The sequence below is a fragment of the Astatotilapia calliptera genome, chromosome 23 (assembly GCF_964374335.1).
Source record: "Astatotilapia calliptera chromosome 23, fAstCal68.1, whole genome shotgun sequence".
Classification (NCBI taxonomy): Eukaryota; Metazoa; Chordata; class Actinopteri; order Cichliformes; family Cichlidae; genus Astatotilapia; species Astatotilapia calliptera.
Window position 1 is genome coordinate 25,265,102 of NC_137443.1, and position 18,911 is coordinate 25,284,012.

The following is an 18,911-nucleotide window of genomic DNA, read 5'->3' on the forward strand; positions in this document are numbered from 1 at the left end:
TTCCATTTCGGTTGTTTATTTGCAAAAATCAATCATATCACATCATGATTTTGTCTCTTTGATCACCTGTGTGTTCAGATTTGTTGATCAGAGATACCTGAGAGTAACTTTGGATACCAGCCAATCAGAATTGTCCCTCTTTCACGACTCTTTCACGACAGACAACACAGACAGATGTTTCTGAATGTAAATGAGGGTTTATTAAATTAATACAACCAGGAAATAGAATTAATGCTCTATAAGCTTCTCTAAGTTTAACATGGCAGAAAAACTGTTTTTGATCCACAGACTGTATATAGAAGATGGATGTAGCCACTATGGCATCACCCAAATGGTATTTGGACTCAATTTGGAAGCGTCAGTGTTAGCATTTTGGTTGCTGCATTGTTAGTTTTCTTGAGGCAGAAGTGATCACGTTTTGAAGAGGAAATTGAATAGATATTTCGAGAAACTATCCAGTAGTGTTATTTGATACTGCAAATGTTCCTATCAATCAGATATCAAGTAAATGCAGGGCCAATATTGCTAATACCAATACCGGTCATTTCAGTTCTTAATTCAAATGAACCCAATTTAAAGGCTGTTATCTACAAAATCACTGCAGTAGAGCAAATTTTGGTATCGATCCAAAACCAAGTAAGTACAGAGTCAGTATTGCTGATAGCAAATATTTTTAACCCATAAAGGAGAGCAGTCTGTCATGACTTATGAGAAGACTCATCATTAATTTGCAGATTCTGAACACATTAATAAATATTCAATACAGAAAAATATAGTTTTTAGCTTTTCGTGTACTTTGAAACTGGATTTATTAGAGACCTGGAATGTAAATGTGTCTGTTTCTAAAGCACTTTGTGTCAACTTCTGTTGTTTAAATGTGCTGTAGGCTGTAAGTATAATAGACCGTGAACACAAAAAGGTTAAGACATGTTTCACAGGGTATGTTTTTTTTAATTTAAAAAAAATGTATTTAACACAATTCAGTGGTCTACATATTGATACTTTGTTTCTATCCTCTATCATTCTAGTATCGATCTGATACCAATACCAGCATTTGTATCGATACGATCGATCCGTCAAGCTCTACCATTCAAAAAGAGCAAAACTATTTTTTGCAATATGCTGTAGATGTTTGTTTTGTAAAGTTGGACATTTTAAATGGGAGCCTATGGGCATTGACTCATTTATGGTGAGATATTCTATTCTGTTTCCATAAAGCATTTCAACCACCATTTATTAAACAAAGCTTACAAATGTTTGATTCCAGCATTTTCTAAAATCCGCTTTTCTTTATCTTGTATATAGTAATTGAAGATCAAGAACAGTAACTTTGTCTCTAGATGGTCTTCTGGAGAAAAGTTTGAAGGAAATTGTTTAACCCTCAAAGTCTCTCTGCAGGGTGGGTGGGGGGTACATCAAAGTCCAGGATTAGTTAAGGAAGAATCCAGCCAGAGCCCGAGATGACGATCTGCAAAAACAAACCAAAAAACAGTCATCTGTGTAAAAATCATAGCTGCTGCTTTTTCTTGGGCCTAATTTTCATGATACTTTAAAAACAGTCAGCACAAGGGATTGAAATCCTTAAGTTTCTTCGATAGTTGCTAAAATTACATTTTTGGTCAATACATGTTGCATCAGATGACAGTTTCCATGAGTTTCCTGATGTGGTGGAGGGTTGTTGGAAAGGTCTCCTGTTTTCTGGTTTATCTTGGGACCCCTCAGCAGGCCTCAGACTTCAGTTTGACCCCTGGTGATGGAGGGTGTGACATCAGCAGAGGGCTCAATGGGCTCTGAAACGGTGTTGGGTGGTTTGTGAAACCGGATCTGTCCAATAAGCCGCTCAGTTATCCTCAAGTGATCTCCCTGAATGTAGTCTCTGTAACCCCGACAACAAAGCAGCCGGTAAGCATGTCAGGGTTAATTTTGTTCCAGTGTCTCCAGTTAGCTACATTCGGTACCAGTGAAACCATCTGTGATGTGTGTAATCTCTGAATTTAAGAGAACCTTTCTCCTCAGCAAAGATTCACAAAAGATGCTATTCAGCCCAACTCTTTGAACTGTGTTGCTGGTTATACTGTAGCTTCTGAAAGCTCCAACAAGGCATTTAACAAAGAAATGAGTCAGAATCAAGAAAGAAGCACCTTTTGGAGCACTGTACCAAAGTAGATCATGTTCTTTGGTGATAAGGCAGGTAAAACTGCACTTAATGGCGTCAGCTTGTCACTGTTGAGCTTTTGCACTCATTTATGTAAACATTTGTCACCTTTAGGTTTGTTTTATGTTTATTTTCTATGATTTCTGACTTTTTCCCCTCTCAGCAAGCCACTTATAAAAGAAAAGCCTGAAACATGGACGAAGGCAGTCACTCAAGGTAATCAAACCCAAATTTAAGCGTCCATCACCTTGAGGTGATCTCAGAATTCAGGGCCTTTATTAATGAGGCAGAATTATACGATTTTAGTCCTTTAAAGCCTGAACTATCGTCACGTGTTCGCTTTTAGTGTGTTTTTGTGTAAGTCGAGGTCTCTGTGTCGTCGAGGTCCCCCTGCTCTCGCTTGATGTGCTCACAGCTTCGTTGCCCACAGCAGAGCTGCTACCTGCACTGAGGAAGGAGGGGTCATGCGCGCACCTGCGCTCGCCCTCATGCGTCTCACCTTGGGAACGCGGGTCCAAAGGACACCGGCCCTCGCGGGTCTCGTGGCTCTGTGTTTGCGTGTCCTCGGCGCAGGCCCGAGCCGACAATAAACGGATGAAGGCGGCCGCGATGGGAGGAGAGGACTGAGTAGAGGGCAGGTCCAGAAGGGCGCGGTCTCCTTCTCCTCCTCCCGCGGCACCTCGTGTGCACTGTAGCAGGCTTGCTTCCTGCCAGCATTTCTGCCAGCCGCCGCGCGCCACAGCGACGCATTGAGAGGAAAACCGAGAGACAGAAACCGCTGCGGGGACACCCCGTGACCGCCGTGTCCAACAGCCTACGCGCCGCGCGCCTCCGCGTCTGTCTCCGAGCCCGTTTCTCACAGTTTCAACGCAGAGGCACAGCTTTGAACCTGCTTGCCAAGATAAACTCACCTCTCCTATTTATGCCCCTGCACTCCGCGTGCACTCGGGACACGCAGTGCGTGAGCAGCGGCGCAGAGAACAGGTTCACTTCTCTCCAGCTGGGCTCCAGCGGCGCACTGGCCACTTTTACGCGCCGGGAATGGCGACTTCTGGGGACTCTGGGATGAGTCCTGCTCTGTTGTCTCCGCTCTAAGATTACAAAGGGGAACCCACGCGTGGAAGGAGGGGACACTCCAACAGAAATACAGCGGAGACATATTGGCCTCCCGCAGTAGGTGGGAGGGGGGTGACACACCGGCCGCCAGGCGGAATGCTGCTCTCGACGCTGGTGACGTGCCTCGCCGGGTGCGCGTTCCTCCTGTCACCGGTCAGCGAGGGGTGCGGACCGGGCAGAGGCAATGGCAAGAGGCGGCCGCCGCGGAAGCTGGTCCCTCTCGCCTACAAGCAGTTCACCCCCAACGTGGGCGAGAAGACGCTGGGAGCCAGCGGGAGATACGAAGGGAAAATTACCCGGAACTCCGAGCGCTTCAAGGAGCTCACCCCCAACTACAACCCCGACATCATCTTCAAGGATGAGGAGAACACAGGTGCAGACCGCCTGATGACGCAGGTAACCCTCCCAGCTGCTGTAGTGCCTTTAAGCCCGACTACAGTCCGGCTCAGAGAGAAGCAGGCATTTGTGCGCAGGAGGTCTGTGCACTTTGCCCCGTCTTTAAACCCGTGGACGCTGTTATCTTGTTGACTCAAAGCCCTTCAAAGAAAGACTCAAAGAAAAACGGTCTTTGCCAACAAAATAATTTTATCACATTCATCCCCTAATGATTTTAAATGAAAAAGATGCGCTTTAAAACAGATTTTCTCCAAGTTGGCACTGATTTAAATCACAGCAGCAGCTCTATTAAACTTTATCGTCCTTTTTTTTTTTAAATAAATAAAGCTACAAGTTTAACTCAGACATTTCTTCGGGGGCGAAGCACGGATTAGCTGAATAGAGTCTAAAAGTCCTGCGAAGGCTGAACAGTAGAGGTTGGAATCAGAGGTTCACTGTGGGCAGCTCATGCGTAAAAAAGTGGGCAACCCCTTCTAAAAATGTACGGCGAGCGGTCGCTCTTAATTAAAACACTATGTCCTCTGTTTCTACATCATGTTTTTTTGGTGGAGAAACAGCCAAAAGTCGTATTTGGTTAGAGCCCGGGGTCAAGCGTGTGCTCATGTTTACAGTTTTCGTTTTTAGCCTCACTGGTCGAGTTAACAGTCTCCTTTTTGGACTGTCAGAAATCTTTACGACACCGTCACTGATGTGGCTTCGCGTGGAATTTATTTGACTCCCTATTTCCCCAGGAATAAAGTATTTATATCTGGGTCTTGTGACCGCGGGCTTCCTCCCTGAGCGTTTGTGTCCACAGACCCACGTGGGGAATGAAAGCGCGCACTCCGGGCTGGAGCTGTCACCTCGCTGTACACGCTGCAAGAAGTAGAGGCTGAACAGACATGTGCAACACCTGCATGAGCGAACGAGTTCTTAACTGAACCCGATTTATAACGGTTATCTACAAAATCAGGACACTCGAGCGAATTCTGGAATGAACCATACCAAGTTAATACAGGGCCAGTATTGCCGATACCAATACCGATAGCTTTAACCTATAACGGCACCCTATAGGTGAGAGCAGTGTGTCATGATGTATGGGAATTTGTCATTGATTAGCGAATTTAATAACCATGAAATCACTTTTCGTGATTTGTTGTGTTAACTAATTATTGATTTTACTTTCAACAATAATTAGTTAACGCAACAAAAACACACCTTTTAGCTTTTTGTGAATTTTAAAATGTTGAAGCTTGAGTTATATTTTTAAATCTCTATAGAAAATTACAATTTAACATCAGTAAGCTGCTTGCTGAATGTAGAGGGTAGAAACAAAGAATGGACCCTATTGTACTACCATCATTGGTATCGATATTGTTGATATTTGCCTTGACCCAGCTGAGGTTTTTTTTTTCTTACTCGTGTCACTTTGCCAGAAAATTGCTCTAAAGCTCAAAGCCTCCTTGGTGTGAGCTTGATTAATGAATTTAAGGCTCATAAAGGGGACAGGTCTTCTCCAAGCTGGACATTTTTTGCAGCACGCACTCGGAGCCGCTGCTCGTCACCGGCGCAGACCTGCACACAATTTATGAGCCCTAAGCCGCAGGAGACAGCCTCCTGTTTGTCTTTTACTATTCCGCGTTACTTTTTTGTTTGTTTTCGCAGTGCTCCTGTGCAAAAATAGCCCACTTCACTTGTGCTGAAGCCTTAATTATACGGATTTTCCCCCTGCCTCTTTAGATTTTATTCCCTTTTTCCTGGGCGCTCCTGAGCTGCTGCATACAGACGCGACTGTTCAGGGGTCGAAGCCGCACTGCAAAAAGTGGCACTTTAAAACTGCATTTATATCGTTTAATGTCATTTTAAAGGTCATGTGTTAAGCTAAGCAAAAGTGCAACAACGTTTTACCAACATACACGATAAATCTGCGCAGATTTTTGCGGATTATTTGGAGCTTTGATGCGTAAAAACTGATACACAAAAAGCGAGACTGTTCTTTAAAAAGTTGATTTTGGAAACATTCACTTGCATTTTAGAACGTTTTCTTCAGTAGTTTTTTTTTTTTAATCTCTTTCATCCAGCTAAAACAGGACCCACAAGACTAAACAGAACCTTCTCAGACTCAGAGGGACACTTTTTGCAGCGCAGAGTTGTGCATAAGCGCATGTTGTCGGTCTGTGCGCCCAGTGTTTGTGCAGCCAGCGGTTTGGTGCTAAAACCGCTCCTACAGAAACCCCCCGTCGATCTGTACACCTTGAAAGGAAAACCAACAAAATCTATCGTCTGATTTATGAAGTTCAGCTCCTTGCTCTGACCGCAGAGAGAAAACACAAGACGTTTTTTTTTAAAAATCCACAGTGAACGCTGTGAAAAGGCATCTGTGGCCACCGAGCCACGAGCTATTCTTATCACAGCCAACATGGGGAAAAAAGACATTTATGGGGTTTAATCCCAGTTTGGAGCCTTAATGAGCCGAGATTCATGAAAGGCTGCATCACTGAGAGACGCTTTCAGTGGCAGCTGCGGAATGACAAGACTGCCTCCAGCCACACAGAGTTCATTTAATAAGATTTCTGCCACTTAAAACCAACAAAATCTCCTTCCATTCAAAACCAGAGCAGATGAAAAAAGTTTGACTGTTTAACCTTTCATTTGATGGGAGTGAGTGTAATCTTGGAGGGCAGATTTTCCATCAGATTTCATGCATGTGCAGTGCACTGGGAATGAAATTATTATGAAATTACTTTAATAGAATAAAAATGTGTTGTTTTGTTGGCAAATTTTGCTTAAAAATCTCCAGTTTGGTCAACAACTTGTATTTATTTGTATTAAAATTGGTGAAAATGTTGTTATTCAAGGCATCGTCCTTCAAGATTGCTTTAAAATCCAATAGTGGAGGAAATAATCGGCCAAACCACTGATGAATGACTCCTGATTGACAGGTTATCAGTCAATTTTGGATTTCTTTCTGACTTTCAATATAAACCACAATTTATGAACTTTAAAAATGAGCTTTATGGTGTATTGATTGAGAACTAAATCTAATGACCGAGCCCATAAACTCATCATGAAAGAGTTTAGTGAGGTCACACAGAGCAGGAGAGCTGGTGGTCCTCTTCCCATAGACTTCTATACAATCAAGTCTTCTTCTTTCTTTCTTTTTTTTTCTTTTTTTTTCTTCAACAAAGGGAATCACCCCCTGGTGGTCATTAGAAAGACTGCAGATTTAAGGCAGTCTTCAGATTCAGAAGCTACTGTATCCTTTATATCGTTAAATCTGGTTTTATTAACATTTAAATGACAAACTCAACATAATCACCGACGGGGAGTCATTAATCACTACAAGTTTGTGATAGATAACCCTCTACGCTGCTCTTGGCTTCGCAAACACTAGAAACCACATTAAAACTAAACAGAGCGTATCTGAAATAAATCCCACAACCACGACTAAATTAGAGATTTGAAGTTAAACATGCCCACGAGCCTTTGTACTGGCTACTGAGGAAATGTTTCCTCCTTGGAGAAAATGTATCCAGAACTTTTATCCTCTGTGTGTGTGTGGGTGGGGGGGTAATTAAAAAGAAAATACGCATTACTCAATATGAGTAATTTTTGAAAAAAAACAAAAACAGTTTTAAGTAAGTTCAATGAATAACAAAAGATTCATCCCCAAGTGTCTTTTTAAAACAAAACAAACAAAAAAAACCCATCAAAACCAATGAGGCCTGGAGTTGGCCAAGCCTGACCTAAAATTTCCACTTATTGATCAGCAATATTAGTTTTTTATTTTCTAATTACTCTTTGTCTTCATTTCATTTTGACTCAATTTAGCTTCAGTTTAGCTTCCTGAATAGATTTTTTTTGTTCCATTTTAGTTTTTAGTTGGAGTCTTTCAAATAATCATTATAAGCTGGACCTATACTAAAGGCAAGAATCAGGAAAATAAGTACAGTTATTACAATAAAACAGAACCTTTGAAAGCTGTTGACTCAGAGTCTTGTAGACATCTAGAGTCCCAATAAACACGTCTAACCTTCCCTCATCAGTAATTTTTAAATAAAATCTTTATCAAAGAAATGGTAAAACTAAGTATATTTTCTCTGTACTTTTTAAGTTTTATTTTAGTTTGTTTGCCAAGTTCACAAAATCATATCAGTTAATTTTAATTTTTCCCCCAAAAGTCTGGTTAACTTAAATATAAATAAAAACTAAAGTGTTTTTTCAGAGCTAGTTTTAGTTTTCACAAAGAGGAGACTGTATATAAAGGATGGACACAATGACCACAGTGTCATGTAGTTTGACGATTCAATGTTTGCATTTTGGACTCTGTTGTTCTTGCTTTTATGCAACCAGATGATAATGTTTGGGTAAAAAAAGGTGACTTACTAGGTTATCAAACTAAGTTAACACGCTGCATCACATGGACAGAGCGTACCGACTTCTTGGACGGTCTGTTTGCACAGTCCACTAATAATGCAAACTTTAAGCCTTAATGCAATCTAAACTGGTGAGTTTGATCGATAGATCTCCTTCTCTACATTTGTCATGAAGAGGGAAACTAAAGCTGTCCACATGTATTTTTTTAACAAAGATTTTTCTATGATTGTTTTGAAAAAACAATACCCACGCAGAAATGTAACAAAGCGACATCGAGCAATGTCAGTAGTACGCCAAAACAGGTGGTGATGTAACCCTTACTGAATAGAAGTATTAGGCCATCAAAAGTCCACAAACAGTAACATGGCTCACAGTCTGACATCAGAAAGAAGATAAAGGCATGCACCTTTCACTCCACGTGTAAAAGCATAAATTTCTGAAAGTTTTCACCCTGGAAGTTTTTCAAAATCTCCCTTTTCACATTATTTACACAGGAAAAAGCTCTTTTTACCAAAAGACCTCTGCACATATCCAAACGCACCAACTCTTCAGACTAAACATGTTTATTTCTGCTGCTTAAGCTTCATAAAAAAAAAACAACCCAAATCCTCTTCAGGCCAGTAAGTGTCACAGCTGAAACCCGTCTATGAATTGGCCTCTGGTGACATCTGGAATTGGTTTACACGTTAATAACCAAAAATATTCATCCTTAAATTAGGATCTTTAATTATCAGCCTCTTATAGTTGTGTTTTTAATTTTCTATAATTTAACCTCCTGGGACCTGGCATCCACATATGTGGTCATCACATTTTGGGTTGTCTAGATCAAAATACAAAATTTTGCTCTACAAGGGTCTGATTTGCACTTAAGAGGACATTATACTTCCACTGTTCTATTGAAATTTAAAACAAATGTCCTTATAACTGGATCTCATTTTTCTCTGAAACAAAAAAGAAAAACCCTGGTAATTCTTTGTTTTAACATTCATCAGGTGCCAATCAGCACAAATAGCAAAGAGTAATTAAAAAAGCATGCCATGAAAGAGTTCGGGTGTTAGGAGGTTAATGTGACTAAAAATGTTCAAAAATTAGGGGTTTAAAAAAAATGAAATGGGGGGAGGAATATCTAAAATTCCTTAATTGTTGTCCATCTTTAAGTCTTTGACTGCTGTTAGTTACATTTACTCACAGTGAGACCAGGACTAGTGCCTGTCTGAGAGGTTATCCAAGACGCCGTGACTGCTGCCCTGACAATGCAGCTCGGGTGTGGATTAGATAAACGGGGCAGACTGGAAGGTGAGATTTGTGTATGCCGGAGCAATGGGAAGGGAGGGGAGGGGTCCTTCAATAGGCCCTCTCACCTCCTGTTTGCTCACCCTGACCAGACTCCAGGTTTAGAGGGACGCTGAGGACCTCTTGTTCTTGTAGCCGCCACCACATGTCACCCCCACCCAGCCACCCTGTAACCTCACAGTCCCCCCCTCCATCCGTCATAGCCTCCCTCCTCCGTTAGCTCACCACAGAGAGCAAACACCGGGCTGAGCTGGGACAGCAGGCTGGAGCCACAGACAAGGGGGAGAGGGGTGAGGCAAAGGGGGTTTGGTGAAGTCCACGAGAGAAGGGGTCTTTGTAAAGAGTCTGTGTTTTCCTGGTTGGTTTTAAAGCTGCGCAGCAGCAGAGGATGAGGCTTCAGTCCCCAGTGAACAAACATATTCACATAAAAAATGCAAATATATTGATCCAGACACATCCTGTGTGCCTCCTCTGTTGCAGCGCTGCAAAGACAGGCTGAACTCTCTGGCCATCTCGGTGATGAACCTGTGGCCTGGGGTCCGGCTACGGGTCACCGAGGGCTGGGATGAGGACGGCCACCACTCGGAGGAGTCTCTGCACTACGAGGGCCGGGCGGTGGACATCACCACGTCGGACCGGGACAGGAACAAGTACGCCATGCTGGCACGGCTGGCAGTGGAGGCTGGATTCGACTGGGTCTACTACGAGTCCAAATATCACATCCACTGCAGTGTCAAGTCAGGTGAGCGAGTGCGCCAAATCACAGGAAGTAAGAAGCAAGGTGTTCCAGAAACATGGATAATATTAATATGTGTCTACAACAGGGGTGTCAAACATGAGGCCTGGGGGCCAGAACAGGCTCACCAAAAGGTCCAATCTCAACCCCTGGATGACTTTGGAAAATGTGAAAATTGTTAATGAGAAGAGCATCAATTTTTAACTGTTAGCTGTGTATTGTGTCGGCTTTACTCTTATTACTGACCAAACTAACATCACCCACACCCTGTTAGACACTAAAGCAAAGAAGCACTGGACTAACCATAGAAACATTAAAAAAAACAGGAGTTGAAGTCTTTTTTTATTTTTATTGTTAGTATTCAATTAAATACCAAAAAAGTTATGTTTTTTTATTTTTAGAAGTCCATTAGTTAACAGAAAAGTTATTTTTTGTAGTAAGTTTTCTATTAAATAACAAAAACGTTCAATTTTTTTATTGTTAGTTGTCGCGTAACAGAAAAGTTCCTGTTTTTTTATTTTTAGTTGTCTGCAGTAAGTCATTAAAATGTTCTGTTAATTACATTAATTACAACAAGCTGCCAGTACTTTTCTTGTAACTTCTCACTTACAAGAAAAGACATGCTTACAGAGATATAAGATAAACAATTGAGAGGCAGTGACTTTTGCAGTCGTATCCACTTGGGACCAGATCGAGTTTGACACCCTGGGACCTAGAAGCAGGTAATTATTTCAGCCATTTATTCATGTACTGAGATTTCAGGCACCCTCTAGGTAAATTGCATGTAATTTTACTGCAGTTTTGTTAATAAAGCTTAAACTGCTCTATTTGGATTAGCTCTGGCAGCACAAAAATGTCCAAATGCAAGGATTCATATAATCGGAAGTGACTTCTGAAGCGCGGTGAAGTCTTTTATGCTTTAATCAAATATAAACTAAAGAAATCTAAATGTTTAAATACTCAAAGAAAACAGGATCATTTTTATTTCCTAATGACGTTAAATCTTTTTAAGACATTTCACAGTGAGCCACATTTTTTTTTAATTTTAGACCTCACAGAAAGGAACCGTGTTGAGTTCACTGCAAGGTTTGAAGGTTTTGTTTTTCAGCCTCCAGTCATGGCAACTAGTGATGCCACAGACACGATTAACTCAAAGTGCTTGGTGAAGGTTAGAAAAGGTTTGTGGTTTTGGTTAAATATTGTTCAGAAAGTCAACAAAACCATCGTCTTCCCCTGAATGATTTTGTAGCTTGAAACTGAACTCTTTCACGCTTGGGGGCAAATCTTCTAAAGCCTACAAATGCTTCATGAAAGCCAAGCGAGGTGTTATCCTTCTCTTTTTTTCAGTCTTTGTGTGAGCAGAAATGTAAAAATGCAAATACTAGGAATTGTTTTGTCAAGATAGATTTTTTTTTTTTTTTAAAGAAAATGGACTCTAGATTTCTTGAAAACTGATTTCTCATATGTGCATCTGCTTTGCTTTACTTTCACTCTTCTGTCTTTGCCCACTAACTGTTTTATTGCATCTAAAGTAGGCACTATCTCTTACATTCTGTGTCTTCAGTTTATCTCACAACAACCACTCACCTTAGGCTTCCTCAAAAAACTCATCTTCGAGTTGTCTGTGGCTTTCTGCCTCTACTCACACAGCAGCCACCTCATCTGAACTTAATACAGCCGCACACACCTGGTTACCTAACTCTTTACCGCTTGGATACCTGCTGGGGGTAAAGCTAGTTTCTATTTTCTGAACTGAGTGGTTTATGCTATATTTTAGGCCTGCTTCCAGAACAGGAATTATGCAGGACGTCTGCCTCTGTAGCTTAGGCAGAGATCTCCTTGGAAAAAAAACCCTGGGAAACATATTCTAATGGTCGTCAAACCAGGTCTGTACTGATATATTTTGAAGTGTCAAGACTTGAGGGTTCATGGGAGGTCGTCAGATGTTGTCTTTATGGGGAAAAGAATTAAGAAGACTAAAATTCATAATTGCTTCATCTTATCTACAAACAAAACATGATCAAAATGATTTGCAGTGGTCCAGAGGTGCACAAGGAGGTGACCTTGAAGAGGTTAATGGGCAAATTTAAAGCAGGTTTCTATTTTTGTGGGATGAACTTTTTTGATTAAACCACCTGCAAACAAAATGTCAGTCTTAATTCACAGATGGCAAAGTTTGGGGGGAAAAAACAGGCGTCTGTATGCTGCGTTTTGGAAACTGTGGACACAGAGAACTGGAAACTCAACATACACGAAGGGCGTGTGCATAGTTGGCGCATTGGAACATTGCATTCTCCATAGACGAGTCTGCCTTGTCACAAAATTTGTAATCATAAGTAATATTACAAAAGTATTAAAAAAATGTAAGGACACAAGTGGACCCTAGCAGACTTAGAAAAACTGCAAAAAACTATAACTTACCTAAAAAAGTCAAAGGATAATATTTTGCAATCAGAAATCTTAGTTCGGAAACCTGACTTCCTAAAGGTCTTTCAAAGTTCTTCTATGCACAATTGTCTGCTTTTTTACTCATCTTCATTCCATTTCTTGAACTGGAGACTTTATGATAAATGTTTTTGTTGCAAAGCTACTTAACACTGAGTTATGAATTGTTGAAGCAAAAAAAAGTTTCCTAATTCAATGGATGAACCCGTGTTGTGTCTACACTTACCAAAAAACGTAGCAAGGAATCAATTTTATATTGTATCTTACGACACTTTGTTGCAAGCAGCCTGTCACAAAAATACATAGTTAAATACATAGTTTGTTCTTATTTCTTCAGTTGAATCTATGAAAAAAAGTCTCACGGGTATTAAGCAGTATCTTTTCACCGAAAAGGTGACTTCAAAGACACATCACATACAGATTTGAGTGTCTCATTGGGCGAAAAACATTAAAATGAATCAAGACCATACATATAAACTTTACATTTAAATTAAATGTAACTTACTTAGCTTTTAAAAAGTATCTCTCATCTTTTGCTCCTATCCTCTCTCTCTCCAGCACCACATTAATATTCCCCTAATGTAACGTTAGCTCACAAGCATATTTTGACTTAAACTGAACGGGGACAGCTTGTGTGTTTGCTGACATTTGTTCACATTCAGTAGGTGCGAACACAGCTTTATGGACTTTTGCATGAAAGAAGTGGAGACCATAAAATGCCTGACAGACTATTCATCATTTATTACTGAGCTGTAATGTTAAATGCTGTCCACAAATATCTGATAGATGGACTACTGAGACCTTGCAGTGCTTTACTTCACTGCACCAAGAAACCGTGAAGAAAAGCAGCTAATTAACCTACCTGAACTTTTTATTTCGCATGCCAAACTTTCTTGAAAACTTTTAGGTATTTTTGCTGGAAATGCAACTCGTAATACTTGACTCCATCAGGATGTATAAAGAAGAGACTGCACGTTCTCATCATGGTTCAAACTTCTCCACACAGCCACTGTTCTCAGGGTGTCTGTTATGAAAAGTTACAGTTAAAAGTAACACAGATGTGCTGAGAGTTGCACCCTCTTATTAAAATGCATCCACTTTAAACCCCCAGTGACACATTTTACACTGAGTGGTAACTGAGATTTTCCTTTTCTTTCTCCCTTTTCCAACCTTACCTCTCTTTTCCCTTCCTCTTTCTCCTGCTCCTCTCTCCTTCCCTCCCAGATCGGGTTGCGAGGGCCCAGAACTTGACTTGATCAGAAGGGCAACCAATCAAGTTGGTATTTTTTTTCATGTTTTTGATTTCTTCTTCTTCTTTTTTCTCCTAATTTTCTTCAAAATTCTTCAAAATATGACAAAGAAAAGAAACTGGGAAGATGAACTCTTTGACAACAAACACCCCTGCCCCCCAAATCCCTTTAAATGCAATTAAAAGCGGGGCAGCAACAAGAGGAAACAACCACTAGAGGGCAGCAAAGTGCTGGACCGCTATAGATGAAAGACTGGACTGAAAAATTGGGGGTGGACGTGAGAAAAGGAGGAAACGGAGGGATTGATGGAGCATTTTAACTCCTACTGATGCACATTTCACCTCATACTTGAGCTGTTCCCACTGTGCTCATGTCATGAAGCAGTTAGGAAGGTAATATTTTGGGTGAAAGACGTGGACTTTTTTGTTCTTTTATTGCTCTCAGTATAAGGTACGCTCAACAAATGATAGAAAATTCAGAATAGATATATCATGAGATTACTGAAACTAGAAAAGGTATAGTTTGTTTTAACGTTTAGCTACACTGATTCCATATTTAGCCAAAACTTTCACCACAAATTATACTTAATTATTTACCCTTCTCTTCCCTAACACTACTGTTTTTACTTTCAGCTCACAATTTACATCATTATCCCATGTTAACGTTCAAAATTGCTCATCAAGTTTATTTAAAATCTTAAAGCAGACGTATTATTTTGGATTTCATGTCATGGCATTTTTCTATATTACAGAATTTAATCTTGAATAAAGAGCAAGACAAGATAGAGCAACATGTGCGATGTTTTTAGTCTGGAAAACATGAACGAGTACAAGGTTCATGTTTTGAAATTACTAGAATCAAAATGTGTAATTTTAAAGTCATAATTAGGACAGAAGTGGTTAAAAAAATTCAGAGGTTATGAAAAAAATGTAAAAAATAATGTATTAAATAAATACTGAATTAAACTTACATACTGATCCACAAATATAAGCTGTCAAGTCAACATTTTGTCTTATTTATTTCAAATGTTTTGGGTTACTAATAAGCTACAAATTAATTTTACTTGCTTTTTCAAAAGTATGTTACCAGTTTAGTCTAAGAAATGGTTGTTTCTTTATTTCAAAAGTCAGGATATGACTGGCTGGTTTTCTTGCTCTGCTCCTTCCTCCTTCAGGTGACTTATCTTATCACTTGGCCTTGGCTTTCCTACCTTCTCCAAATATTTATCCCCAGATAGACTTGAGCCCTCAGGGGTTACTTTCAAGTGCCTGAACTCATTGCCACGAACACAATCTGGGCTGGGGACACATGTACGACCCAACATGCACCTTTATGAAGGAGGTTGTGTTTGACAGGCTGGTTATTGTTCTTTTATGTGCAGCGATTGAAAGGAAAGAGTCAATATTTGGCTAAAGGGAGGTGGAGAGATTTATTATGTTATCAAGAACTTTAGTATGGAAGTCTATTACTGCCCCCCCAAAAACTGCACATGCAACACGATTGGGAGTTAGAAATGTAATAAAAAAACAAAAACAAACAGTTATAGTTATGAATTTATAAATCCAAGTTGTAAAAATAAATTGTATCTAAGTAGCTTAACAATTTGGGTTATTAGTTGTTTTTGGGGGGGGGGGGGGGGTTTCAAGGAAAGACAAAAACAATGACCTCATGGGTCTAAACTATGAGACGGATCCGAAGTGTTAGAAATTAAATACATTTTTACTCAAAACTATAAGATGTTAGATTAAAAGTGTTACTTCTAAAAGCCAATTTTGTGCTGTTTATTCAAATGTATAACAAATCCTGAAGGTATTTGTGTCTCTGATTTTAACCAGCTGCCTTTCATTTGCCAAGCAAATGTGTTAAACACTAACTATGGAGCCACCAGCTGAAAAATAACATAACATATTAAGACACAAGTCATTACTATGAGATAAGGTTCGAATTGTGATGTTTTTTGCAAATATTTTATTAACAGAAAATCTCAAACATTTATTGGCATCTTTAGTCTAAAAATTGTGTCAAACTTTGGGATTGTGAGTGTGATAAATAATGTAAAAAAATAAATAAAAACATTGTTTATAAGATGTTGGTTTTTTTTAATTAAAATATTGTTCGTGATGAAATATAATCCCTCACACAAAAGAAAATATGCTTTTTTTGTTGTTGTTTTTTTACAATAAAATTTGAAATTATGGAAAAGCATTTTAAAAACTTGTTGTAAATAAAGATTTTTATCTTGATAATGCAGATTAACAAAATATCTTCACTTTCTTTCAAAATATCAGAAGCTTTCACATTTTCTTTCAAATGTATAATTAAAAAAAAATTAAAAATTACGAGCCCCACACAGAACCCGACGTATTAGCCAGAGGTCCCTTTATTACCGTTCGGAGCCGCGGACCTGTTTTATATAGCCGCAGAATAGTTTTCTATACGAGATTGCTGCAAAAAATGCAGCCTTACCTAATGTCCAACCTACTGTTACTCATTTATATTACGATTTAAAAATCTAGTTAGTGTTGGTATGGCGAGTAACCTTCAGTAATAGTAATAAATCACACAGCAATAGTACATTCATGTAGTTATAAAAAGCATGATAATATATTAGGTAATCCAAAGTATTCAGAATACGTTACTCAATGAGAGTAACGTAATGGAATACAGTACTACATACATTTTGGGGCATGTATTCTGTAATCTGTAGTGGAATACATTTTAAACACTGTCCAAACCTGATGGCTATCTTTTATCTCTGTCTCTGTCTTCAGACCACTCAGTGGCGGCTAAGTCTGGAGGTTGTTTCCCTGGTGAGGCCTTGGTCATATTGGAAAGTGGAAGTCAGAAGCCCGTCAGCGATCTGCGACCCGGTGAGCGGGTCCTCGTCTCGTCAGGCAGTGACGGTAGCGGTGAGCTTGTGTTCAGTGAGGTCCTGACTTTCCTCGATCGGGACCCCAAGACCCGGAAACTCTTTTACACCCTGCAGACTGAAGCTGGAGCTCAGCTCTCACTCACTGCCGCCCACCTGATATTTGTATCCAAAGAGAACTGCTCAGAAGGGATGGTGCCAGCCCGCAATGCCCTCAGGACTGTGTACGCCAGCAATGCCCAGCCGGGACAGTGTGTGCTGGTGTCAGAGGGTAAAGCGGGACAGAAGCACAGGGAGGGGCGTCTGTCTCGGATCAGCCGGGTGACAGTAAAGGAGATGAAAGGGGTGTTTGCGCCGCTGACCCAGCAGGGGACGGTGGTGGTGGACGGGGTGGTGGTGTCCTGCTACGCAGTGGTGGACCAGCACTCCCTTGCTCACTGGGCCTTTGCCCCACTCAGGCTGATCCACAGCTGGACTCGGACCACTGGGGGCCACAGTGATGGGATCCACTGGTACTCGCAGCTTTTACACTGGCTGGGGAGGAAGTTGTTGGACTCAGGACGCCTCCACCCGCTGGGAGTGGCTCAGGACAACAGGTGAGGAAGCTGAACTGCAAAGTAAGAGCCAAATAAGACCCTAATGAACTTCCTGCGGCGATGGGAGACATTTGGCTTCCTGCTGAGGCCTGATGGGAAGAATAAAAAAACTCGAAGTGACACAGATGAGACCAAATGAACATTCAGATTTAAAAAACTGCACAAACAAATGTTTTTTTTGTTTGACATTTATATTTGTAAAACACTATGAAGCAATAATCCCTTAAAACATCCTTATTTAACTCTAAAAACACGTAAATTGAAAAATCCATTAATTATAAAATTAAGACGATGGTAAGGTTGACATGAGTCTCCCTTAAATTGGTTGGTTATATGTTGGTGGGTCAAGATACTTATAGGTTGAAAATGATTATAATTTTAGAGGTTTCTACTTTGAAAGCTGTTTATGGTAAACTGTTGATATTTTCTGGATTATGGGAATTTTAATGTGATTTTTAAACAACACAACAAATCCCATGAGGGGAAAAAAGTGATGTATTTTAAGGGTTTCCTTTAAGATACTGTTAAAATACAGACATATATTAAAAAGACTTGTAACCATTAAACATAGTTTTAGAAATAGAAAAGTTATTTGGTTTTATTAACGTTTTAAAGGGGTTTGAGCCTCCTGTAATTTCAGATAATCTCTTAATTTATCCCATAATTTGTCCTTAATCTGGTGTAAACCTCGAAACTCCCTGATTACGGAAATTGTATCTGTTTTCACCTGACCCCAAACCAAACCTCTAACCCTGAAAAACTCCTTTTTTGTTAATTAATGGATGTTTCCAGTTTTCAAATGAGCTACTCGTACTACACTATGAAATCTGGGCAGATTAGTGTGAGATTTAAGGTGTAATTTTAAAGGATTTTGTTTCATAGTGGAGCCTGGGTTGGGGTGGAGGGCTGTGCTCTTTGTAAAAGGACAAAATGTTGTTTTTTTTTCTCCAACACTTGTACTTTCCTGCTTTAATACAGAGATTTTAGAATGAATAATAGAATGTATTTATGATATTATTTGTTTACAGAAAATCTAATAATGTTTATGAAGTTATTATTATGGGAAAAGAGATATTAAAAAGATTTATTTTTGAAATTAAATTATATGGAAATGAGCCGAGTGGTGCTGCCTCATTTCTGTCCCTGTGACTATATTCTAAAGTGGGTTACAAGCTGCGGTCCAAGTGAGCAGGGTATTTTTGACATAGCGACACAGAAGTGAAACTGAAATGTTTCAGAAAAACAAAACAAAACAAAAAATAATATATTACTAGGCTCAGTGTTATTAGCCCCCTTGAAAAACTGACCTGACCTGGGGATTTTCTTCTGATTTACACAGGGTATAAAAACAAAGTTGTCACAGTGTTAAGGAGTTGCTAATGTTTGAAGAAAGTGTAGTGAAGCAACAGCAGTGGTGGGAGTATTATGCTGTGGAGATGCTTCAGCATGTCTGGAACTGAGAATCTTGTCAAGGTGGCAGGAATCATGAAGAAAGAAGGAGATGTGGCGATTTTGAAAGAAAATATCTTTTGGTGGTGCAGCGGTTAGCACCATCGCCTCACAGCATGAAGGCCCGGTCCTTTTCTGTCTGGAGTTTGCATGTTCTCTCCAGGTAATCTGGATTATTTCCTCAGACATGCATAGAGTTAGGTTAACTGGTGTTTCTAAATGATAAAATTATAGACTGTGGTAGCCCTGT

The 18,911-nt window shown here is 40.0% G+C and overlaps 1 protein-coding gene and 1 long non-coding RNA gene across 2 annotated transcripts; one reads left to right on the plus strand and one right to left on the minus strand.

Moving 5' to 3' along the window:
• Positions 1–930: 930 nt before the first annotated feature.
• On the minus strand, positions 931–3,523 carry LOC145424122 (uncharacterized). The gene is made up of 2 exons (XR_013905092.1): positions 3,067–3,523; positions 931–1,468 (listed from the first exon to the last, which is right to left on the minus strand). It is a non-coding gene; the product is annotated as an uncharacterized LOC145424122 (long non-coding RNA).
• LOC113016120 (Indian hedgehog signaling molecule) lies at positions 3,368–18,327 on the plus strand. Its single transcript, XM_026158688.2, has 3 exons — positions 3,368–3,667; positions 9,797–10,058; positions 16,519–18,327. The coding sequence occupies exons 1-3, from the start codon at positions 3,368–3,370 to the stop codon at positions 17,214–17,216; spliced, it is 1,260 nt and encodes a 419-aa protein (XP_026014473.1). The 3' UTR covers positions 17,217–18,327.
• The last annotated feature ends 584 nt before the right edge of the window (positions 18,328–18,911 follow it).

Bases quoted from the DNA above. Each gene is read 5' to 3' on its own strand.
- LOC113016120 (XM_026158688.2), top strand. From the start codon at position 3,368: ATGCTGCTCTCGACGCTGGTGACGTGCCTCGCCGGGTGCGCGTTCCTC. The intron at 3,668-9,796 runs GTAACCCTCCCA...CCTCTGTTGCAG, and splicing joins CAGACCGCCTGATGACGCAG to CGCTGCAAAGACAGGCTGAA. The intron at 10,059-16,518 runs GTGAGCGAGTGC...CTCTGTCTTCAG, and splicing joins CCACTGCAGTGTCAAGTCAG to ACCACTCAGTGGCGGCTAAG.